The following is a 24561-nucleotide window of genomic DNA, read 5'->3' on the forward strand; positions in this document are numbered from 1 at the left end:
GACTTTTACAGCTATTCAATTCCAGTGCATTGTTTTTTTCTCCTTTTACCAGGACCCAGAGCAGTGTGTCTCAAACTTTTTAACTGGCGACCCCTTTCACATCGCAGGCCTCTGAGTATGGACCCCTCCATATGAATTAAACACACTTTTTAATGTATTTAACACCATTATAAATGCTAGAGGCAAGCGGGGTTTGGGGTGGAGGTTGACAGCTCACGACCCCCTGAGGGGTCCCGACCCCCAGTTTGAAAACCCCTGACCTAGAGCAGGCCCAGTAAGTGAACTGCCCCCGATCACTAGCCCAGCATAAGGATTAAACCAGAGCCCACATGATTAGGCCCCAAAGGCTACAGTATTAAAAACTTGAAATAAACTCTCCAGGCAGCCCAACTACTGAATGTGTATACTCGCTCTTGAGAGATCTCTGTCCCTCTGCAGCACAGAAGGGTTTGCACTGAAGAGAGGAAGGAGCCTTGTGTGTCTTGGCAGCGCGTATCGTAAACAGAATCAGGACGGCAAGCTTTTTTCCTTCTCTCTGCAGTAAAGAGGAGCTGCAAACCCTTCCCCATCCCTGAAAAATCAAGTAGGTATCACTGACTTTAAAAAAGCTTTATTTAAAAATAAGCACAGTGCACCAAAATAACAGTGAATATATACACCTCCTTTTGGTCCGCTCGCAGTGTCTTCCCTGGGGCTGGGTTTGAGAATATAAATTTGGAAGGGAGGATCCTGGCTGGAGGCGGGTAATTTTCAGCCTTGATGGGCCCCGCTGCTGCAGTCCGTCTAACTTTGTTTCTCTTCAAGGCTCAAGACGAATTCAAATTGCTCTGGGTGAAGGGGCAGGAAAAGAGAGTCAAAAGCGGAACACACTAGTGTCCTAAGCAAGGGGTTCTCCTTGGCAGGAATCTTGTCGAGACCTCCCTAGTAGGGGGAAGGTTCTTACCGTCTGTCAGGGGCTGGATGGAGAGCCTCTGCCTGGTGAAGAGGGTCATGTCCTTCAGCGGGCCTCCCGAAGCTCTGTGTGCCTGGTGTTGAGCCTTCAGCTCGGACAGGGGGATGAAACGCTTAGTCATCCGCACAAATTGGACGTCCACCTGGTGAGTGGGGAGACATGGGCAGCGAGGAAGCACAGTTGTTAGAGACAGACAAGAACTACTGACATTAGAGCAGTGGTTCTCAACCAGGCGTACGCAGAGGTCTTCCGGGGGTACAGCAACTCATCTAGATATTTGCCTAGTTTTACAACAGATGACCTAAAATGCACTAGTGAAGTCAGCACAAACTGTCATACAATGACTTCTTTATGCTGCTCTATATACTACACACTGAAATGTGAGTACAATATTTATATTCCAATGGATTTATTTTATAATTAGATGGTAAAAAATGAGAGAGTTGCAATTTTTCAGTCATAATGTGCTGTGATGCTTTTGTATTTTTAGGTCTGATTTTGTAAGCAAGTAGTTTTTAAGTGAGGTGACTTGAGGGTAGGGAAGATAAATCCGACTCCTGAAAGGGGTACAGTAGTCTGGAAAGGTTGAGAGCCCCTGCATTAGAGCAATGAGTCCATCTCTTTGTTGGGGGACAAGACCTTTATTAGGGATGTAGAGCTGATGTCTAATACTACCCTACAGCTGTGTTCTTGTGCTTGAGGAATTAACAGTGCCTCGTGTAGACTCAGCTTGAGACTTATAGTTGTGCAGAGTCATCTCCCTCCCCTGGCCACTGAGCTCTGCACTGCAGAGGGGCTAGAGGTTCTGTTTTCAGATAGCAGGGTTTCCAGGTGAGGTGGTAAGAACTTAAGGATATATGGATCTCTGTATCCTCTAGGATGGGGCCAAGGTAGAGCAAAGGAACAGGAAAACAACTGGAATGAATTTCCTCTTATAACAGAGGTGGTGTAGGTTCGAACAGGGGCTCTGATAGACCAGGGAGGCCATCAGATTCTCTCCCTTTCTCTGCCCACCACATCGATGTTCAGAACTGGCTGTGTGTGTAACTTAATACATTACCATCGACCACTTGGGCTTCTCCTTGGTACTGGAGGAATCGTAGTGAGGGTCCTTCTTGTCAAATTGAGTGTGGTCTGGGTAGGCCTCCTTCACAATCTAAAATTTAAAGGGAAGCAGAGCAGAGACTCCTGAGTAAGACCAGAGTTGTTGATGCCTCCTGACCCACCATAAATGAGAGGAAGGGCATATCAAAAGCAACACCATTAGCATGCCCTTCACTACTACGCTTTACAAATACTAAGTAGCTATTTAGGCACCCTCTGACCTTGGTAAGGTATATGCAGTTTCCAAATGGGTAAACTGAGTCAGAGGTTTAAGGAACTTGCCTAAGGTTGCAGTCAGAACAGCATAGAATTCAAGGCCCTAACTAATAGCAGCCAAAAGCGCACATCTTGGGAGATAGTCATTGAGTGTTGAAGCAGGGCATCTGATAGAATGAATGCTCAGGGACTGGGGTTCCTGCACTCTGCCTATATCTCCCATGATCAGCCAGCTGAGTATTCCTAGTAGCAGAAGATGTGTCCACCAAAAGATCCTGATGAGGAGTAATGGGGCAATACTGCTGCAGAGTTAGCCAGCTGCTCCGTGGATATGACTGTAGGAGCTCCAGTCTAATGGGATGAGCTGCTTCTTTACAGTCTCTGCCCAAAGCTTTTTAAAAAACACTGAGAGCAACAATGCACCAGTGCACTGCAATGGTGGGCAAGAAATTGGGATACCCATGTACTCTTAAAATCTTGCATGCTCACAGAGGTCAGCTGCTTCAAGTCTAATCCGAAAGACTGCACAAACCACTGCGTGGAACTCAATGAGCCACATTCTATTCGGACACTGGTGTAAATCTGGCATAACTTGATTGCCTTGTCTGGAAACACTCCAGCATGAAACCAGTGAGTTCGCATAAGCTGGTTCTGTTTCTATGGGGAGTCAGCACTGCTGGTCTGTGAACCAGTGATTGTAGGCTCTTCACAACTAATGATTAGGCTACTCTTGCATTTCTCTGGGGTTGAGGTAGGAACAGGGCTAATTTTACTTCTGTTTCCAATAGACCAGCAGTCAAATATTTCACTATTGCAAGGATTAGCAAGAGGTTCTCACCTTGATAATTCCAACAATCCCAGGCTGTTTGCAGTTACTGTGATAGAAAAATGCTTCTTGTCCAACTTTCATGTCTCTCATGAAATTTCGTGCCTGTCAGATGATTAGATAAGAGACCACTGAACTTTGGAATTAAGCTGAGGAGGGCCTGCAATGTCCCCTGTAGGAAGGTTTCCAAAGGCTGTCCGCATTAGGTCCTTCATGAAACAGGAAGGAGGAATGGAAGTGCGGAGGCCACTGGTGCTGCAGACTTGCTCGTACAAACATTACTACAAATGTCAAGAAGTTTTTTTTTTTTCCCCCTCCAAGTTCAAGAAAGAAAAACAGACTAAAGACCCAGGGTCTTAGTAGCTATAAAGTCTATTGGAATTCAGCAGCTCTGTCATACTCATTCAGCAACTGCAGGAGTCCAAACTTTGCTGTTACAGAACAAGCAGGAAAGCTGGTTCTGTTTATAAAGAGACAAAATTGTGCTTAGATTTCCCACTGTACCAGTGTGCCGAAACAGAAAACTACATAGACAAGAAGCTGGAGTCAGGTTAGTTGGGGCTTTGCAGGAAAAAACTGGAGAGGAAAGGAAAAGACAAGAAATGAGGGTTGTTTGCTTTGACTTCATATTTCTTTCTGAAACCAGACAGAAAAACTAGGTGACTTTCCAGAGGACTGGCCTGTCTGAATATGTCTGGGGAGATTTTTTTTTAAGCCATAGGTAATTAGCCACATATGCTCTTACCAAAGTGCAGCAAGTAGGAACAATTGGCTTAGCATATGCAGGGGAAGAATTTGGGCACAGGAACAGGCAGGGTAGACGCGTCATCTATTTTGCCTGCAGTTTGGCATTTATGAAGAGAGCTAATTTTTGTTTTCTTATTGTTTTCAATAGAGATATTTCAGCGATGCTGTATTTGCAATCAGGGCCTTCAATCCCTGCTCCTTACCTGGTAATTCCTGACTCCATCCCAGCATGCTGTCTGATTGGGTTGAGCCTTTAAATCTTCAATGCCAAACTGCCCAATCAAATTAAAAACAGGTGGTTAGACTTGGATTATAATTTGGATTTAATGGACAGAGGCCTTTCTTATTGTCTATGTACATGAATATGTTTCTAGGGCATCTCTCACCATACTGTCTGGTTTACAAAGCTTTGGTTCCTGCTTGGTTTAAAGGAAAGAAAGTTAAGCCGTAGAGGAAATGCTTTGGCAGTCTAAGGACCAGGTCTGAAATAGACTCCCTGCTGCCGCAGATTAAAAATCCTAGCAAGGTCAATTCAACCATTCGTGGTCACAAGGTACATACACTGAGTTCCACACACAGTGCCTGGTGGGGCTTTTTTACAGGATCTCTCTGGGCTTGGAGGAGAATGAAATCTGTGTGTGCGTGCTCCCAGAAAGAGAGAGGTATTTGAGAAGAGGGTGACTCTTCATTGTGAAAGAAAGAAAAGGTAATTTTGATATTAAACAGAACCTGTAGCTAAAAATAAGTTTCCATTCCTCCTCATCCCTGAGCACACGTGCTGGGATGGTGACAGTAAGGAAGATCAAGTGCTTACTTTCACATCCACTCCTTTCTCAAACCTGCTCTCTGGCTCTGATTTCATCAGCCAGTGGCTGTATGCTTGCTTGCTTCCCTGCGCGCTAGGGCAGGCCTCCTTAGTAGTCTTTCCTGTGCCGCTCCCCACGGGCTTTGAATTCCTCTCCTTAGCTGCAGGCATCATGGATTCTTCCTCCTCCTGAGTCTTACTTTTGGTGAATTTAGCAGCAGGCCCCTCCTTATCTTTAAAAAAAACAAAAAACAAAAAACCACAATGTGAGTGGAAAAATCAGAACACATTGCTTCCTAATTTGCCAATTGCTGTAAACACGTGACTTACATCCCAGCGGGCTTGATATGGGACAATATTTGGCTAGAAAAGGAGTTTTTGGTGGATCCCAGCCCCTAGCTTAGGCAGTTGACATCACTTACAAAGATTTCCAGCATATCTGGAATGTGTTCCAAGGTTTAAAAAAACAGGAGTTTTTACTGTTGGTTGGACAGCTGTGGTCTAGCGATTGCCAAGGTTTTGCTCGTACTGTCATTTAAATATAGAAAAGCCACAATAGTGTATTAGTTTGACTCAGAAAACTGGCCCTAATGAAATGCAACAACTGGACTACTTTGTACCAACAGATGAAAAACTGAGCGCAGGCAGCCAAACTCTGTAAATTAGTCCATAAGTGAACATACAAAAATTGTACATCACACTGTACTTTATTTTTAATCCGTACTACAGCAGCTAGAAGCCTCAGGTACAGGCTCCATTGTGCTAGATGCTAAGAGACAGTCCCTGCCTGAAAATGGTTAAAATCTTAAATAGCATGCAGCCAAGAGAGCGGGTAACAGAGGCACAGAGAGAAAAAGTGACTTGTCCAAGTTTGCACAGCAAATCAATAGCAGAGGTGGGAATACAACTTCCCGTGTCCTAACCGCTAAGTCACATTGCCTCTAATGCAGTTGGTTAGTTACTTGATAATACTTTTCTGTGTCATAGCAAGTAGTGTAATAACAATGCTACATAGTATTTTGACTTTGAGTACCTTAACAGTGGACAATCTAAGGATGCTTCACAAATATGAATTAATTAAATCTCCCAACACCCTTGTGCTGTAGGGAAACAACATGGTCCCTTATTATATAGATGGAAAAACTCCTGTCAGGCCCCTAGGGGTCTCCCAGACAATTTATAGAAGAGAAACACACAATCTGCAAAATCCTGGCCTATGAAAAGGTGGGCAGTTTACAGGCAAGTACAGAGAGTATTTGTCCATGTTTTCACTATCAACTAGAACCCACACCCAAATATGAGAACTCAGCAGCCAAAAAGCTACAGCTGTTGAGCCGATTAAGACTTCTGCACAGACCTGGCACTGTTGCTCTGCTTCTCTTTTTGCCTGGCGGCGACATCTCTTGCTTCCTTGAACTAGTTTGTCTGCAGGCAGAAGCACCTGGGGGGTGAGGGAGAATACTGGTTGGGAAATACTTGGTGTCACCACTTCTTCAAGCAAAAAGAGAGAGAAACCATTCCATTCATTTTGAGAGTTTAAAGAAGTAAAGATGCTATTATGTTAGTATTTTGCTGTGATTTATAATGTATCCACTGCTTAACGTTGGACACTTGTACAATAATCTGGGACCCTTTGAAGATGGTTTGGGGAGGGGGCAAATGTTCCCTTTGTCCCTGTCCACCTCCCCCTCTCTCCCACCCCTGCAGCGGACTGGGCGCCAGCTATGCTGCTGCTGAAAAGGTATAAACATTCTCTCTCCAAGGTGCCAGCCGTTGGTGTCCTATACTGGGAGCACTGGATGGTTCATGGGACAGAGCCTTGCAGATCTAGGTGGCAGGTTTGAATCCTCCAATGGTAGGTGTTAGACCAACCTGATGTCTGCTTAATGGGCAGCTTTGCTGGTAACTACAGCAGCACAGTCATTGCCCCCCAGACCGGCCCCAGTTTCCTCCCACTACCCCATATCCCCATGCCTTGCTTCCCCTCCTCCCCCCATGCCAGGGCTCACTCCCTTACCCCTCCTGCCCATGGCTCACTCCTCCCCTCCGCCCCCTGGGCTCCCCTCACCAGCTGCGGGTGCAGCAGCCCGTCTCTCTGCGGGGGCAGGGATGCTCCTGGCTGCAGAGCGGCTTCGGGATGCGGAAGCAGACCCAGGCTTCCTGCCTTTTAACCTGCTGAAGGTCGGCGGGCAATAAAAGTTATGGAAACGTGCAATGCCTTTAAGACCTGCCCCCTGCCCAGCGGCCAATGCGAGCGCTTCAATCGGGGGAGAAGGACTACAGCTCCCAGAATCCCTCAGCATCACTGCGCGGTGCTTTCTGGGCACTGTAGTCCCGCTGCCCCTCCTCAGCTGGGGATGCTTTGCGGGCTGCTCTCCGCTGCAGACTACAACTCCAGCAGTGCAGCGCAGGGCAGGCACCCTTGCACAGAAGGGCTGCTGGCATGGCTTGGCGAGGTTGCAGCAGGTTAGGGGCCCAGCTGCGGAGGAGCTCAAGCTGGCCCCAGGTGTTGGGGCGCAGGAGGATCGTCTCCTGCATTGACCGTAAGGTTCAGGGCAGAGGGGCCGAAGGCTGGGGTGGGGACGGCTGGGAGCAGGGATAGGGAAGCAGGGGCGCCCAGAAGCGATGGGGATGGGCATATCTGAAATACAGGGGAGGTGGTGGAGGGGCTGGAGCCCATAAAACCAGCGCTGGAACTGAGCCTCCTTCCTCTGTCAAGTCTGGAACAGCAGGAGTTGCTGAGTGTGTTCCAAGGGGGTATGATTATGAGTGGGAGCAATGCAATGCACTTCAGAAAGGGCACATGTAGGCTGTACGTGAGGGAAAGCTTCCTGACAGTGAGATCTTTCCAGCAGGGGAATGGTCTCACTAGGGAGGAGGTGAAAGCCCCATGTGTTGGTGCTGTTCAAACAACTTGCACAGCCCCTTGACACATTGTAGGGCCTGCATCAAAGAAGAATTTCATATCTAATTGTAAGAGGGGTTTAGACTAAATGATTGTTGCACGCCCTTCTAACCCTATGATTCTAAAAAGTGGGAATTTCATGAAGCAGAATGTAATTATGCACATAAGCCTTTAGCCAAAGCACTAGGATTCCTGTCTCTACTTTTGTAAGAAGTGCTATAGGATCTCTACATGTGGACTGCAAAAGGGGGAAATATATTCTGCTTATAGCCTTTACTGATTCTTTATGAAGTGTAAGAATGGTCTAAAGTTTTTGATTTTTTTTCCGCTTGTGTTTTATCTTATAAAGATTAGAGTGTAAGCTCTTCAGGGTACAGACTCTTTCTATGTGTTTGTACAGCACCGAGCACCGCAGGGTCCTGATCCTAGTTGGGGGTCTCTGAATGTGGTTACAACAGAAGATTTTAAAATGAGGAATATCAATTCTTGTCCTCCTAATTTTTGCTAGAGGATCCTCCGAAGGACCTGGGGAGTTAATCCTGCAATGGAACTATTTTGAAACCTGGGCTGTAGCTTTCCTATCTGTAACTGAGTGGGGAAGGGGAATGAGTCTGACTTTATTTGAAATTCTTTGGGTTTGCTTTGCTTGGTTGGGTTTTGTTTAACTCTGACAAAAACAGAGTTCTAACCTGTACGTGACTCCGCATTGCCTTCTCCTCTCAGGGCTTGTCTGCAGAGATGTACTTATGTCACATAGTTACACCAGTGCAGGATCTAAGGTCACACGCTTGCATACTTGTGACTTTCTCTGGTAAATTGCTGATGTATATTGCAATGATGAAGCACATGTATGCTTCAGGCTCATACTAGTGTAACTACATGGGTTCATCCCCCCTACCTCTCATTTGTTGACAGGGTTTTACATGGAAGCTGGAGTTGAGGGTTGCAGTAAGTTTTGCTCTGTTGTGAAGCTTCAACCCAGCTCTCCAGTGAGTTCTCCAGAAAAGCAAATAAATTTGAAAAGTGATTATTTTAATGAAGAGGGAGGGGAAATACCCAGGCAAACAACAAAAAAAACAACCCTGTAGAATGTCAAGGACACACACACACACACACACACTTTTAGTTGTGTGTTGCAGTTCATGTTCAGTGACCGCAAGAGATCAAGACCTTGGTTTTGTTTCCCCAGAAGGCAGCCCCTCTGCTAGACCACTACCCCATAGCAGCATGCAGAGGTATTCATTCTGCATTGATTCATTGGGAGGCGCGACTGATGCTTGTAATGCCACAGCGGGTTGGTGCAGATAACAGGGCTAAGAGATATTGGACTGTGAACAATAATTACTACAATGTTTCAGATTTGTCCTGGGTATTAAAGAAGTGAGGAGGTTTGCAGCCTCCTTCCCCGTCCTCTGAAAGCATCCGCTCTTCTCCTGCTTTTCCAGCATCTACAGGCCTGACCGAGGAGCAGAAGGAATTCCAAAAGGTCGCTTTTGACTTTGCTGCCAAGGAGATGGCCCCTCACATGGCAGAATGGGATGAAAAGGTGAGAGCACAGGCCAGGTGCCAGCCCACAAAAGGGATGCTTCACCCAATATCCTCTCCTCCCTCAGGAGTTCCTCTTGCCTGCATTAATGGGCTAGTAATTTCTTTTCTTTTCTTCCCCCGCCAACATCCCCCTTGCCCCAGCCCTGCAGGTAGTGACATGTTCAGTAGCTTCTTCTCTCTTCCTTAGTGCTGTGATTGTGACGGTGGAAACATTTCCTTTAGCGATGCTGATGCAGAGGCACCCTGCTGCCTTCAGTGACCCCAGCGGGCGGAACAGAGAAGTCAGAAAACCTGCACTTGCTCCCTGATCTACCTAGATGCCTACCTATCCACTTAAACTTTGTGGAAGTTCAGAACTGGGCTTCATGTTTCATCTTCACTGGAAGCTGATCTCGCTCTTGATCTCTTGCAATGCCTTTTTCCCTTTGTGCTTCCAATAGGAAATATTCCCCGTGGAGACAATGCGGAAGGCAGCCCAGCTGGGGTTCGGTGGGATCTATGTGAAACCAGATGTAGGTGGCTCAGGACTTTCTCGGCTTGATACCTCCATCATCTTTGAGGCTTTGTCGACAGGATGTACCAGCACCACTGCCTACTTGAGCATCCATAAGTGAGTGTGGAACAACTGGCTAAGCATCTGTGGTCAGTCTGGCTGAATAATACTCTTACTATGAACACAGGAACTCCTTAATCCTGTCATCTTGCCACCTTCACGGGTGCCATTCATTACAGAATCATTGAAATGTAGGGCTAGAATGGACCTCAAGAGGTCATCAAATCCAGCTCCCTGTGCTGGGGCAGGATCAAGGAAACCTAGTACACCCCTGACAGGTGATTATTTAACCTGTTTTTAAAAACCTCCAATGACAGGGATTCCATGACCTCCCTTGAAAGCCTATTCCAAAGCTTAACTACCCTTATGGTTAGAATTTTCCCCCTAATATCTAACCTAAATCTCCCTTGCTACAGATTAAGCCCATACTTCTTGACCTGCCTTCAGTGGATAGGGAGATCAACTGACCACAGTCCTCTACGTAACAGCCCTTAACATATTTGAAAACTCCTATCAGCTCCCCCTTCAGCCGTCCTTTCTCAGGATTAAACTTGCCCAGATTTTTTAGCCTTTCCTCATAGATCAGATTTTCTAAACCTTTTATCATTTTTATAGCTCTCCCCCGGATTGTTCCCAGTTGATCCACATCTTTCCTAAAGTGTGGCACCAGAACTGGACACAGTACTCCAGCTCAAGCCTCACCAGCACCAGACAGAGTCGGACAGTTACTTCCCATGTCCTACATCCAGTACTCCTGTTAATATAGCCCAGAATGATAACCCTTTCTGCAAACTGCAACACATTGTTACTCATATTCCATTTGTGATCCACTTTAACCCCCAGATCCTTTTCAGCAGAACTACCAATGAGGCCGTTAGTCCTCATTTTGTAATTGTGAATTTGATTTTGCCTTCCTAAGTGAAATACTTTTCACACGTCTGTATTGAATTTCATTGTGTCAGGATGTAATGTAGGGACCATTAGTGGGCATGTGAGGCATGGCTGGTTACTCTAGCAATCAGGCTGCAGTTCCTCGAACACTGGAAGGAATCGTTCCTGTTCACAAGGAAATAATTTTAGCCTAGTGATGTGAGCAGAGGGCTGGAGCTGGGAACTTTTGGGTTTTGTTCCTAGCTCTGTCATCGACTTACTATGTAGCCATGGGCAAATCCCTTAAATGCTCTGTGCCTCGTTACCCCATCTCTAAACTGATACATTTATTGTGGCAATATCTCAGTTAACATCAGGGTCCCCATTGCACTAAATGATGTACCAATGCACAGTAAGAGTCAGCCTTTTCCTTGTAGAGCATGGAAATAATATTCACCCCTCCCTCTCAGTACTGTGATTGTAACAATACTTTTGTAGAACTCTAAACTCTTGAGAAGGGAAAATGAATTAAATTGTGAACTCTTTGGAGCACAGACCATTTTTTGTTCCCTTGGTATAGTGCCTAGCACAGTGGGGTTCTGGTCCATGATTAGGACTGCTAGGCACTACTGCAATATTAATCCTCATATAATTATCTCCATACCTTTTTTACAGATGCACAAGGAGGCAGTGACTTGTCCAAGGTCTCACACTGAGTCGGTGGCAAAGTTGAGAATAGAATGCAGCTGTCCTGACTCTCAGCTCTGTACACTGATGCCCAAAAGCTTTATGACGTTTAAGACCCTGAGCCAGTCTCTCTGGCATGTAGTTGCTTTTTTCAGTTTCAGTGGGGGACGGTGTTTGTCTCCTAGGCTAGGTTAGATTTGCTCCAGAAGAGGCTGAAAACCCCAAACCTCCACACCAGTGGCATGAGCATTCTATGATCATCTTTTTTCCTAGGCCTGTGCTTGTATGCATGCATTATAACCCCATCCCTTCTCTCCTGGTGCAGCATGTGTGCTTGGATGATTGACACCTTTGGGAACGAGGAGCAGAGACGCAAGTTCTGCCCATCCCTCTGTAGCATGGAGAAGTTAGCCTCTTACTGCCTGACCGAGCCGGGTGAGCTTCATGTACAAATAATCCCATCTCCTTCCTGTCCTGAGTCCCAGAAATGTTGTATCAGTCACTCTCATTCTCAGATGTTCCAAGGAACTGGAAGTGAAACTACATCTCCTGTTGCTCTGAGCTATCCAGACCTCCATGTGGCTTGTGCTTTAGGGTATCAGTGTAGCAACGGCTGGTACTTCAATGGGGCACATCTCACAATGCTGACAGTCCTTTCCCCTTAGCATACAGCAGTGATGGGAAGGGCAAGGAGAAGTGCTGTGATTCACTGAGAGAAGTGAGGAGCTGAAGGTACTGCAGGGTGCCTAAGTCGGGTGGGGGGGGATACACACGGCTTTGCAGAATGTGACAAAACTAGACGCACTTTGACTGCCCTGGCGCTCCTGTTTTCAAGGCTGGTTAAACAAAAGGGATAAATACTGTGTTAAGAGGGCGAATCTCTGTCCAGGGCACTTAAATAAATAAATTCACACAGATCTGACATCTCTAGTTTAAAGCCATGGACAGTCAGGATCCCACATGAGCTGGATGAGACCTGTTCCTCAGCCCATGATGATATGGTTGACCATCCTGCTCTGAATTGCTTGGCTCTAGAGGATAAATTTAGCTCGGGGGCAAGGGGTCACAGCCCCTATTGAGGTCAGTAGGAGTTATACTCTCTGGTTCCAGGGATGCATTTGGCCCTGAGTCTGACTCCGCATCATTCCAAATAAACACACAGTCTCTCCAGGAGAGAGGCAGCCTTGCTATCTCATTGGCTCCTTTCCTTCCCCACTAACAGGAAGTGGAAGTGATGCAGCTTCCCTGATAACTTCAGCCAAAAGGAAAGGCGACACCTACATCCTTAATGGTTCCAAGGTACCAGCTTTTCTCGCCTTGAAAACCCCTGAGTGCCCTGCATGTATGAGAGGGTCGTTGCCATATCTCTGTCTCCCCCACTCACCCTCTCATCTCTGCCTCTTCCTCTTGGCTTGTGGAACTGGAGATATCCCATTTTTTCACATAATCTCCAGTTGCTTCTCCCAGGGCAGGCTTGTTCCCCACAGTGTATTCTCTAGGGCTTTGTTCAGTTCTGTTTTACATGTCCCTTGGTGATGGGGTGTCCGCCTCTTCCCTTGGAGACGCTGTTCCCAGCAGAGTAAAGCGCACTGCTGGGAAGCCCTGCCTGATGCTGAACTTCCTCCCAGTATTTCTAGCTCTACCCCCTCCTCTCCCTGGAATTTCTTCACTCTAATGACCAGTAACTGGAGGTGGTTATTGTGTGCCATTCTCTCTCCAACCCCAATTGGGCAGGCTACACCTATTCAGTCTGTGATTTCACCCCATAAACCAATCCCTCAAGCCCACCCCCCTCCCATTCTTCTGTCTCCTTGCCTCTCCTTCCCTCTGCCTTCCTTCTCCTCCAACTCTCTAATCCCCTTGCCCTCCTGTCTGCCCTTGTATCACCACACAGGACACCTAACTCCCTTTCAGCAGATGGTGCCCAATGGAGAGTCTCTCCTGCTTCCCAGGCTCTGGACGTGGGCTTCCTGCGTGCTAATTCTGTCTCCTTTCCTCTGCCCCTTGCCAGGCCTTCACCAGTGGCGGTGGTGACACAGATGTGTACGTGGTCATGTGTCGCACAGGGGGGTCTGGCCCCAAAGGCATCTCCTGCCTGGTGCTGGAGAAAGAAACTCCAGGGCTCAGCTTTGGCAAGAAAGAGAGGAAGGTGAGAGACCCACACATCATCAGAGTGAGAGGGGGAACACAGCAGAGGCAGGCCAGACTGGAGTAGACCACTAGCGATCCCATGTCTGATCAGATAGCAGGCCCATCCAGCCCTGTACTGGGTGAGACAGCTGGACCGTTCTAGTCTGCTGTCCTACTTCCTCACTGCACCATAGCCCCAGATAATCCAGTGTCCTGACTGACGGGAGCATTGAGGCGCACAGTGTGGGGAAACCTTACACTGCCAGTGCTCATGCTGTGTCTGCTGCATGAATAGGTGGAGAGCTTTAATCACCGGGTCTGTCAAGCCAGCACCAGATTCAGATTCACTGGATCTGCACTTCTCCGAGACATTTGCATTTCAATTTCTAGTGGATTGAGTTGCTCATGAAGTTTAAGGGTTCCTCAAACCAATCAGGGTTACGTATGGTGCAGACTGTGCAAGCTTCACGAGCGCCTGACCCCCAACTCTCACCAGCAGCATTGCTGAAGTTCAGTCCTGACCCCTTGGCTAAGCTAATAATAAGGTCTCTCCTGAGCAGAGATTCCCAGACTGCATGGTGCTTTGCATGTGGACTACAAAGCTTTGGAGATCACTAAACTCGTGATCCAGGTGTCTGGAGGTACAAGTCTAGCAAACTAAAACTGAGCCATCTAACATGTCCTGAAAGTTACTGTCAAAATCCAGCTGAAGGGGGCAGTGCATGTGTAAACCTTTAGTTTGGAAAGGCTGGAGGGGTAGCTCAACAGACTTCTATTCACTGCAGGATCTGAGGGGCGCCACATTCTGTGTCATGGAGTCTGCGTTAGAGACACGCCCCTTCACAAGCCTGACAGTGGAGAGAGAGAGCAGTGATAGACCTGTTATTTCTCCAGCAGAGAGCTGGATGTGCCCAGCCCTCCAGACAGTCTGTGAGATACTCCTGTCTTTCCCAGGTGGGCTGGAACTCCCAGCCGACTCGGGCCGTGATCTTTGAGGACTGTGCTGTTCCTGTCACCAACCGGCTGGGTGCGGAAGGGCAGGGCTTCGGCATCGCCATGAAGGGCCTGAATGGAGGGAGGATCAACATTGGTAAGCCTGGCAGCTGAGAGCAAGGGTAAGGGAGGGGGCTGTGGTCTCCTCAGTGTTAGTCTAGTGTGGTGGCTGTCATGTAATATTCAGTCTGTGCCCTTGGCTTTCCATGCCAGCTTCTTGTTCTCTAGGAGCTGCTCATGCCTCTGTCCTCCTGGCCCAGGACCATCTCAGCATCCGCAAACAGTTTGGGGAACCCCTGGCCAGTAACCAGGTGACTTTTCGTCTACAAGCTTTGCCCTTTCCACCACTGCACCCCTCTGGCTATTGCATAAACAAGCAGCTGGAGCTCCCACATCCTGCCTTACACACATTCTGCTGGGAGAAGCTGATACTGTAGTAGTTTCTCCCAATGCTAATGGACTCAGACCCTCTTAAATAGCATCTCCCGCTGGGAGAGGTTTCACCTCATGCAGAAAATAGTTCATGATAATTATGTGTTGGCCTTATGATAGAAGAGAAACAGATGCTCAGAAGGAGCTGGAGAAAAATACAGAGGCTGAGAGAGAGGAACTGGGGAGTCAGGGGAGCCAGTGGCCTTGGCACAGAGAATCAGAGAGGCTTGAGATTCATGTGAAGGGAAGTCCTTTCTAGAAAGTTCCCTGAAGAGGAAATACGAAGATGGGGGCCCTGCCTGAGCGGGATGGGGGAGCAGCACAGGGGAGCACCTGAGGGGACTGAGGAATATTTGGGGGACAATGCCTGAGGGGAGAAAAGGATGGGGTGTGGGATTCAGAACAGGGCCCCACTTGAGGGGGAAGGTGGTGGTACTAGGACAAGGCCCCATCTGAGAAGGATGGGTAGGGAGAGGTATTTCAGGGCAGGGACCCACTGAGCCTCTGGCTTAACCTGGCCCTTCAAGTGCTGTCTATTTCCTTCCCGGCAGTACCTCCAGTTCAGACTGGCTGAGATGGCGACGCGCCTGGTGGCAGCACGGCTCATGGTACGGAATGCGGCGCAGGCACTGCACGAGGAGCGGGAGGATGCCATTGCCCTGTGCGCCATGGCCAAACTCTTTGCCACTGATGAATGCTTCACAGTAGGTTTTCCAAGTCTCTGCCGGAGGTGTTGTAATCAGAAACATTCAGAGTCTCCTTGTAGTGGCTGACACTGCTTGGGATTTCAAGAAGTCTCTTCAGTCTGTAGGGTTCTAGCCCTGGGCACATTTGGTGGGCCATAAACCTAGTCTTGAGTCCTCTTTTGTGGGCCAGAATCCTGGCCTGTTTGTACACAGGAATCTCAGCCCCTCTGCAGGCCATGATCCTTCTCCCTGGGCATTTTTCATATGCTATCATGCCTTCTGCTGCTTCTAGGAACCTGGGGGCTCAGGCAGACCTGTGAGTAGAGCATTTCATTTTGGTCATTTCAGCTACTTTTCAATGAGGTAATAAGGGTGCATGCCAGGGTGTCCATTGCTGCTCTTAATTTCTGGTTAGCTTGTGTCATTGGGAGTGAGCGAGGTACTCTAGTGCAATTACAGAATGCCATTTAATTAAAAGAAAAAAGTTCTGAGCTATAAATTGTCTTGGATTAGTTTTATTTTGGAATTGCCACTACATCCTGTCATTAGCTCCCTGGATGTATAATGCCGATGTGGTGTATCTCACACACAGGATTAATTATAGTTAGGCTTGGTACCATCTTTAACTAATGAGAGCCTGTACCCTGGAATTATCCTAGCTGGCCACTAGATGGTGGTCTTGCATTTTAATTTTGGACCTAGACTCAGTTAAAAATGCCACAGAAACCACTTTGGTTGAGGGGAATTGTGCGTTGCAGCATTCCTTTTAAGATGACACCATTCGTTTTAAATGGCACGTCTGGAAATATGGCAACAAGCAGCCTGGTATATAGTGGTTAGAGCAGAAGAGACTGGAATTTAGGACTCCTGGGTTCCACTTCCATTTCTGCTTGGGAATGTGGTTTGCTGGTTGGAGCATAGACCTAATCCAGATTCCTGGGCTCTAGGCCTAGCTCTGCCACTGACTTGCTGTGTGGCCCTGGGCAAGTCACTTCATCACTCTGTGCCTGACCCAGCCACGTTCTCTTTTCCTCAGATCTGCAACCAGGCCCTACAGATGCATGGGGGCTATGGCTACCTGAAAGACTATGCTGTGCAGCAGTTCATGAGAGACATCAGAGTCCACCAGATCTTGGAAGGTAACCTGGGGTATTGCCAACAAAACTGGCCACTGGCTATGACCTTGGCCGCATGACCCAGTGGAGAACAGGGACTTGGATTATAGTTGCAAATTCCACTTCTTTCATTCTGTGCTTTAGCTGTCCCATCTGACAGCAAAACTCATGCAGGGGATCTGAATTCATTGGGCTATAGCAGATTTGTGTAGTCCTGTAAATATTTCCAACCCAGTGGAAGACAGAAGAGATTCCATGTGCAGGATTGCTCTCTGCAGTATATTTTTAGTGTCTTGTCCACTCTTGATCCACATGACTCAGTTGAAGGAGCTCCCACCACCTCCCTGGGAAAATTCTTTATAGTTAAATGGGTCTCACCAGAGGGAAAGGTCTCCTGATGTTGACACTAAAGGTGTCTTTGTTTAATTTCATCCTATTAACACCCATTGTTGAACCCTAAACAATTCTCACTCTGTGTGCGGTTCCACCTTCAGATCCATGTAGAGAGACGTGTGGTAATATCCCCCTTAGTGGAGCCAAGCTCGTTTTATTTTTAATCTAGCCTCTTAATCGTTATTACTGCTATTCTTTGAACTTCATTCAGCTAGAACTAGAGTATCGGGAAGGGGTGTGGTCCTGGCAATCCCCTGCTATGCTCCTTTCTACTCTCTGATATGATGTATATGTAGCAAAAGGTAAAGTAGAGACTGTGACCCTCAGTATGGGACCAGTTCTGCTAGGAGCTCAGTGCCCTAAAATCCTTTTAATATCAATGGGAGCAAGAAGCGCTCAGTGCCCACTTAATGAGTGGTCTTTTTCCAGGCATCTACATCTTAACTTCTTCTCTACACTCAGTAATACCCAGAACCCCTCTCATGCTTGAAAGGAATCTCTTCTGTAGAGTAGGTTACAGATCCCACCAGGTTTTGCCCTCATCACAGGCTGGATGGAGACATGGAATAACTGCTCTGCTGATTGCATGCTGCTCTGTTGTGGGTTTAAAGCCTGGGATTTTTGCATTTAACTTCAATGGAAGCAGGATTGGGCCTTAACTTAACTGATGTGTGTCTCTGTCTGTCTCTCCCTCTCTTTGTGTCTTTGTCCTGCCACAGGTACCAACGAGGTGATGAGGATGATTGTGGCCAGGAGTCTATTACAGGAGTGAAACCAGGAGCTGGTCTCTAGTCTTAATACACTTCACTTGCTAGGTAGAACATTGTCTATTGCTCCAGTTTCCATAGACTCCTTCCCGGGGAGTGGGACTGTACCAGTGGAAACTCTCTCTTGACTTTTTCTGATCCCAAGCACAGCTGTATGCAGGCCACGTGGGGTCCCAGCTGTATGAGGTGCCTGGCAGAGCCGCTGGTGTCAAGGACGCCAAAGATAAAAATCAGACATGAATGAAAGCCTTTGTCCCTGTCTCCTGACTATGGGCCACTGCTGCTGCCCTGCCCCTCCTCAGACAGAAACTTTAGACCTGTGGGGTCATCCAGTCCACCTTTGTGCCAAGACAGGATTAAAACAGAGGGAATCCAGTCAGCCCCTTCCTTCCCCGGGGCATGTCTAAGGCAGATATGGAGGCATAGCCTGCTGATTAATTTCAGGCAGGACTGTGCACATGCGTGGTCTCCTATGGATCAAAAAGGCAACTCCTTTGAATCACAGGGAGAATTTGTTGCCTTGTTTAAACCCTTGTCTTTACAAGCTGCTGTGCTGCAGCACTGATGCAAGTCATCCATAAAGATTGTGTCTCCATGAGTTGTTACAAAGTGAAGTGAGCATTTAAAACCCATTGAAGGGAATGGGGAGTGCCTGGTGCTAATCTGAAAGCATCACTGCTTCTCATTTCCTAGAGTTCTCTTACCTACTACAACTGGCTCTTGCTTCACCCCATCTCACTAATGCTTTCATTAGCATTATGAATCCTGGGTAATGGGATCAGAGGGATAGATGAGAGAGTCTTGCACAAGAAAACCTAGGCTCTTTATTCTCAAATTTACTCTGCCCAGAAATGTATAATATGAGCAGAGTCAGAGCTTTGATCAGGTTTACTCCCTCCCCAATGTCGGAATCAATAAAGCTATGACAGTAAAATCACAAGGAGGTTTCATCAGTTCTTGTAATTCACTCTTTCTGTAACATTCTAATTCTTTAATTTGAACATATTCCCTTTAGTTGATAGAATTATTTATTTTTTAATCTGTTTGTTTAATGGAAAATGCTAATAATTACTAATAACTTGCATTTCTTTAGTCCCTTAAAGTGCCTTACCAACTAACACCCCTTTCTGTTGGGTATGTGTTGACATGCTCATTTGACTGATGGGTAAATTGAAGTGCAGAGAGGGGAAGTGACAAGGTAAGGAATCAGTGGCAGAGAGAGCTGATTTCCTATTCCTGGCTTTAATTATTGAGCAACATTTCTTTTTTGGGGTCTGCCACAAAAAATGACAGGCCGATAGGGGAGATTTTTTTTCCCTCAATGTCAAGGAACTGAAGTAACTTTCCACCTTCAAGATGAAGACACGGGTATCTGACCCTTCCAAGTGGAGGATAGGGATGGAATGGAGTCTCATACCGAAGTGGTTTTGACATTGTGAGTCATGCTGTGCTATGCATTCCGTAGAAACTCTTAACTGTTCAGGACTTGTCTGTGCTTGCTTACATCGTGACTGTCAAGAGGTGATTGTTTGGATAGTGTCGCTTAACAGTGGTTGCACACTTAAATCCCCTCTACGCGATAGGTTTCAAGTTCATTGTAACCAGCTCCCCAGACATGACTCATCTCTATGGTACAGACTAGCTTGGTAAAAGCTAAAATCCAAACTGACTGTATTTAAACAGAAGGCTGCTGCTCTGTCAGTAACCCTTGTTTGGGCCTCTCTAAGAATTTGCCTATTACTGTAGAGGACAACCAGAGAGCCGGTAAAGCCTTATCTATTTCCCATTTGCTGGGTTGCTTGAGCAAAGATGCTTTGTAAACTCAGGGTTATGTAATTGGTTCTGGCATAAATGGCTTGAACCTGGCTTAGCTGGGCAGAGATAGAATGTTGTTACTGTTGCAGGCTTCAGCTGCTGTGAATTGAATAGGTCTCTCTCCAGGGGTGGAGGCAGGTTTATTTATCTCCAAATCCACTATCACAGTTGACAATGTTGGTAAAAAGGCAGAATGAGGTATTAGTGTGAACTCTACTAGAAGTGCTCTCTAGGTCCTGGGCAGGCAATACTGCCCCCCCTCACCAGTGTAAAAAAAAAAAAAAAAAAAAAAAAGCCTATAAGGTGGTTGATAATTCTGGGAGAGAAACCAAGAGTTTGGTTTTCTGAGCTACTAACCAGTGACCAATTTAACTGCATACAGGAGGAAATTTAAATGAGATGTCTATACACCTGAGTGTACTGGTGCAAAGAAAGGCAGACAAATGGGCTTACTGCTGGGGCCTCTTTACAGGGTTGTGAATCCTTTCAGCTGCAGTGTATGTGTGTTTGCAAAGATGAAAGCAGGGCCGTCCTTAGACATACGCGGCATACAGGACTGCATTAGGCACCTGAAAATGTGGGGCCACCACCAAGGCAGCCGGTAAGAGTGGGTTGGCTCCTGCCCAGTCAGCACATGCTCCAGCCTCCTTAGGCAGGGGCTGTGTTCACAGAGCCAACTGCACAGGTGTGGTGTATTCTGCATTAGGGAGAGGGGATGTTGCTGTGGGAAACGGTGACTCTCCACTGCAGTGAGGTGGGCTGGACAGCTTGGTATCCATTGTGGCCTCGTAGCCTGTACCTCACCCCGCCCTGCCCCCATGCCCCAGTGTCTGCTGCATACAAAGCTTCGTGTGTGTCAGCGATGGGGGGAGGGCTTCTTCTCAGGGGTCTGCAGGCAGGGGTGGTCGTTGTGCCCCAAGTTGGACAGTGGGGCACCAGTTTCATACTATGGTGTAGGGCCCAATAAATCTGAAGGATGTGTCTGGCTGCAGGAATTTAGCAGGAGGTTTTTAGCAGATAAGTGTAGCTTTTGCTGAACGAACACACGTGGTGGAAGGAGAGAAGCTTGTGCTCCCTGAAGAATACACTGGGCCAAGGGCTTTTACCTTAGGCCTGACTCCTGCTTTCTTGCGCAGTGGGTCATGTCTTTGCCGCCTAGTCTCCAGGCTGCGGTCCTACTGCGTCCCCCGGGCACAGCCTGGGGCTTTGCAAACTTCGCCGGGGGGAAGGGACGGACTTGAACCTTTGCCCCCCGCTGTCCCGTGCCGCAGCCACGTGTCGGGCCTCTGCCAGCCGCTACCTCCCGCTACCTCCCGCACCTGCGGCTGGGGGGAGCGGGATCGTACAGCGGCACAGCTGTAGCCAATCAGGAGAGGGCTCGGCCTCGAACCCTCCGGGTCCCAATTCAGCAGGTGGCCCGGCCTGTGGGCTGCAGGTCGCGCCAATGAGGGCCACGAGGGCGTGGGCTGAGGGGACGCTGACCCCCGTGGGAGGAGCTGGGCGCCCGGAGTCCCCGGGAGCGGCCGTGGAGGCAGCGAGGTGGCGGCGGCGGCGCGGCGCGCGATCCCGGGGCTGGCTGGGGGGAGCCTGCGGCCGCCATGTGGTGGCTGCGGCGGGGCGGAGGCGGCGCCGGCTGGGAGCGTTAGTGCTCGTGCTGCTGCTCGGGGGGCTGCTGCTCCGCAGGTGAGAGCGGCCTGGACCCCGGGGGACACGTCCCTCCGGGCCTGCTCCCCCCCGGGGCCCCTTTTTCCTGGCCCCCTGGGGGACACGTCTCCTGCCCTGCCCCCCCTGGGGGTCCTTCCTCCTCGGCCTGCCCCCCTTGGGGTCTCTCCTTTTCCTGGCCCCCTGGGGGACACGTCTCCTGCCTGCCCCCCCTGGGGTCCTTCCTCCTCGGCCTGCCCCCCTTGGGGTCCCTCCTTTTCCTGGCCCTGGGGACACGTCTCCTGCCCTGCCCCCCGGGGTCCTTCCTCCTCGGCCTGCCCCCTTGGGGGTCTTCTTTTCCTGGCCCCTGGGGACACGTCTCTGCCCTGCCCCCCGGGGTCCTTTCCTCCTCGGCTGCCCCCCTTGGGGCCCCTTCTTTTCTGGCCCCTGGAGGACACGGTCTCCTGCCTTGGCCCCACTCCCCCCGATCTTTCCCTCGGACTGCCCCCCCGAAATCTCTCTGTTTCCTGGCCGCCTGGGGGACACGTCCCCTCCTCCCTGACCACCCAGGGGGTCCTTCCTCTTCCGCCTGGTCGCCCCCTTCTCCAGCCTGGCCCCCCCCGGGGACACGCCCCCCGGGGACACTCCCCCGCCGGAGCCCGCTCCCTCCGATCTTGCCCCTGGGGGTCCTCCTCCTCCGGGCCCTCCCCCTTCGGCCTGCCCCCCCTGGGGACACGCCTCTCTTCGACTCTGCACCCTGGGGACTCCTCAGGCCTGCCCCATGGACACTTTCTCCTCGGCCTGGCCCTTCAGACCACTTCCTCTGGGGGGACACGTTCTTTCCGGGACTCTTCTCCCCCGAGGGACACGCCCCCTCTGGTTTGCCCCTCGCCTCCTGCCCTGCCTGGGACATCCTTCTGGACACACACACACACACACACACACGTCCGAGCCTGCCCCCCGACTGCCTCTACAACCACAGAGCCCTGTCCCTCAGGATCCTCTCCCTATTCCTATAGGGTCTTGACTCCCCTGTTCCCCTCAGCCCATCCTGCCTCTGGGATCCACTCCCCAGGGTACCTGCCTGATCTCAGCCCCCTGCCCCCAGTGCTTGCCCATCTGCAGGGCCCTGTCCCCCTCCCCCTGTGCAGATTAGCAGAGGTTCCTAGTCAAGTTGAAATCTACTTGAGCTTGGAGCTTGTGTTGGAAGCAGTTTTAGGACCTGCACCACCAACCCTTTTCCCTGGTCGCATTGTCCTTCATATAAGTTGTTCTCTTCCCCCCAAAAGACCCTCAGGAACACTATGGGGAACTGTCTAGCTGGCTGTACAGCGAAACTGATTAAACAAAGTGCTGGGGGATCCACAAACCAGATGCAACAGACAAAAATGCACTCCCCCTGCTCCCTGTCTGGAATTGTTGCACCTAAAAAAAGTTTTCAGCCAGAAGAGAGAGTGTTGTGCAAGTATGTTCAGGGAATTCCCAGTATGTTTTTGTGTAGCCTTTAAACATGCTCGTCTGCTTGATAACCGAGGCATGCTGATGCCTTGGTCTATTGTGAGTTTGCCAGTGAAGAGCATCAGGATTGTTATTTAGCCTGTGTCTCATCTTTGTTGGTCTGCTTCTTTTCTCCCTACTACTCCTTGTCAACTGTGCTGTTTCTGCCCCATTAGGTTTGCTTGCTGCTGGATTTACTCTCTTCTGGGAAGGATTTAAACAGCTGTTCTTAGCCTTATCAGCATAATCCTTCTCTGCTGAGCAGTAGGGCCTTGAGGTTGTTCATTTTATGACTCCTTTTAGCTTACAGTATTGGGTCAAGATTCATTGCCATTTAAGTGAAATCGATCTCTGCTGGTTTGTCCTTAAGGGATACTGTTAAAGAGTACTGAAAGGAATTCTGTCAGGTTAAATTCAAGTAATGGGCTTCTTTGACTGGGTTACTAATAGCACTGGAAATCATTAAATCTGCAGGTATGTCAGCCTTGAACCTGTTAATTTACTGCATTTCTCTAAGCTTGGGTAGTGAAAGTAGACTGGCCAGCTGTGCGTTTAGTTGATTCCATTTCATGTCTCTCTCAAACTAGCTTTATGCACCTGTACTTAGGTTTCAAATACTGCAAGGGGTATGCTATTCTTCCAAAAGTAAACTTTCAGTGGAAAGTTTAATAACAAATATATTGCACTGTGTAACTGTTTACATATTCTCAATTTGGAGCCAAAACTGCCTTCACACGTCCCTTTAATCCTTAATGCATGTACAGTTACTATATCTCAGCAGCAGCATTCAGTTTTAAACAATTCATATGCCTGTGAATGGAGGCACAAAGCTGTACATTAGATGTAGCAATGAATTCAACTGAAGTACTGATAATTAAATTACAGAAAGACAAATCTGAATATTTCAAGATGTGAGGCTATAGGGTGCTGTGCAGTTGGGAGGGACCGGAACTCTCTCGGATCTTTTCACATGGTTTGGGTTAGCAGAGCCTGAAAGTTACCACCATCTGCTGGCTACTTAGTAATCTGTGTGCAGTGAATTTGATGAGTCTTAGTCAGTTTCTCATGGGACATTTGTCCCTATCTCAGAACATTGTTGCAGTGGATACTAATTACCCCACAATACCTTGCCCTCCTGCTTTGCTGGCAGTTTCAACAGCGACCGAGGCCTGAATGGGACCATTTGGGCAGAACTCCTCTCTCCCCCTACAAGTGGTCTATTCATTGGTGTATGTTGGTGGGGCACCTTGCCCATCAGTGCTGGTTTTATGCCTGTCATTGGGTGAATAGATGATTCTAGGACTGTCAATCCAGCCTCTTCTGATTAGCACTAGTAGTCATGAAAAATGAGATTAAATGGCAATACTTGAAACTGGGTTGTATGAGAGTAGTGCTCACACTCTGCTGTAAACCCAAATATGCCAGTTGCTGCTTGCCACAGGGTATTCTTTCTGTTGCTTGCAGGTGTAATGTCAACACCGCACTTAAAAGGCAATCTTTTTCTGTTATCGTTGAGTAATGTTTTGGCTTAAAGGTCTACCTCTCCTCTGTGTTAACATGATTCCCGTTAACCTTAGTGAGCGATTGCATTCAGATGAAGAATAGGATTCCTTTAACGTGGAAACATTTACAAACTTCATGCTCCCTCCTCACAGCTCTAAAAAAAAATCTGCTCTTGATTCATAAGAGCTCAGACCCGATAAAACTGAAGCAACATCTTCTTTTATCGGAATGCATAGAGAGAAATAGCACCACTCAGAATCAATCACTGACACTGAGCATTCATCCGGTAGAGGAAGCATGGAGAGAGAGTAATGTTGCAACCAGATAGAAATGATTTAATAGCTTTAAATAAATGTTACACATAATATATAGCAAT

The 24561-nt window shown here is 48.3% G+C and overlaps 3 protein-coding genes across 5 annotated transcripts in view; 2 read left to right on the forward strand and 1 right to left on the reverse strand.

Annotated features, from left to right (window-relative positions):
• Positions 1 to 594: 594 nt before the first annotated feature.
• On the reverse strand, positions 595 to 6821 carry THYN1 (thymocyte nuclear protein 1). The gene is made up of 8 exons (XM_032802395.2): positions 6719 to 6821; positions 6008 to 6091; positions 4660 to 4883; positions 4049 to 4117; positions 3111 to 3203; positions 2013 to 2108; positions 944 to 1094; positions 595 to 827 (listed from the first exon to the last, which is right to left on the reverse strand). Exons 2-8 carry the CDS (start codon positions 6048 to 6050, stop codon positions 784 to 786), a joined length of 720 nt encoding a protein of 239 aa, XP_032658286.1. The 5' UTR covers positions 6051 to 6091; positions 6719 to 6821; the 3' UTR covers positions 595 to 783.
• Positions 6822 to 6986: 165 nt separating this feature from the next.
• Positions 6987 to 18669, forward strand: ACAD8 (acyl-CoA dehydrogenase family member 8). Of its 3 annotated transcripts, XM_032802397.2 has the most exons (11): positions 6987 to 7193; positions 9001 to 9101; positions 9544 to 9713; positions 11539 to 11648; positions 12436 to 12512; positions 13225 to 13362; positions 14298 to 14433; positions 14550 to 14647; positions 15320 to 15472; positions 16491 to 16593; positions 17682 to 18669. In XM_032802397.2, exons 1-11 carry the CDS (start codon positions 7094 to 7096, stop codon positions 17732 to 17734), a joined length of 1239 nt encoding a protein of 412 aa, XP_032658288.1. In that variant the 5' UTR covers positions 6987 to 7093; the 3' UTR covers positions 17735 to 18669. The 3 variants fall into 3 exon arrangements, with proteins under 3 accessions (XP_032658288.1, XP_074929565.1, XP_074929566.1); XM_075073464.1 differs by lacking the exons at positions 9001 to 9101; positions 9544 to 9713 and having other exon boundaries at positions 7111 to 7193; XM_075073465.1 differs by lacking the exons at positions 6987 to 7193; positions 9544 to 9713 and having other exon boundaries at positions 9025 to 9101.
• A 2496-nt stretch (positions 18670 to 21165) lies between these two features.
• Positions 21166 to 24561, forward strand: part of GLB1L2 (galactosidase beta 1 like 2) — a 49633-nt gene continuing 46237 nt past the window's right edge. The window contains exon 1 of the mRNA XM_075073607.1: positions 21166 to 21227. The gene's annotated coding sequence lies outside the window, so the exon portion shown is untranslated. The remainder of the gene's footprint in view (positions 21228 to 24561) is intronic.

The sequence above is a fragment of the Chelonoidis abingdonii genome, chromosome 18, assembly GCF_003597395.2.
Source record: "Chelonoidis abingdonii isolate Lonesome George chromosome 18, CheloAbing_2.0, whole genome shotgun sequence".
Classification (NCBI taxonomy): domain Eukaryota; kingdom Metazoa; phylum Chordata; order Testudines; family Testudinidae; genus Chelonoidis; species Chelonoidis abingdonii.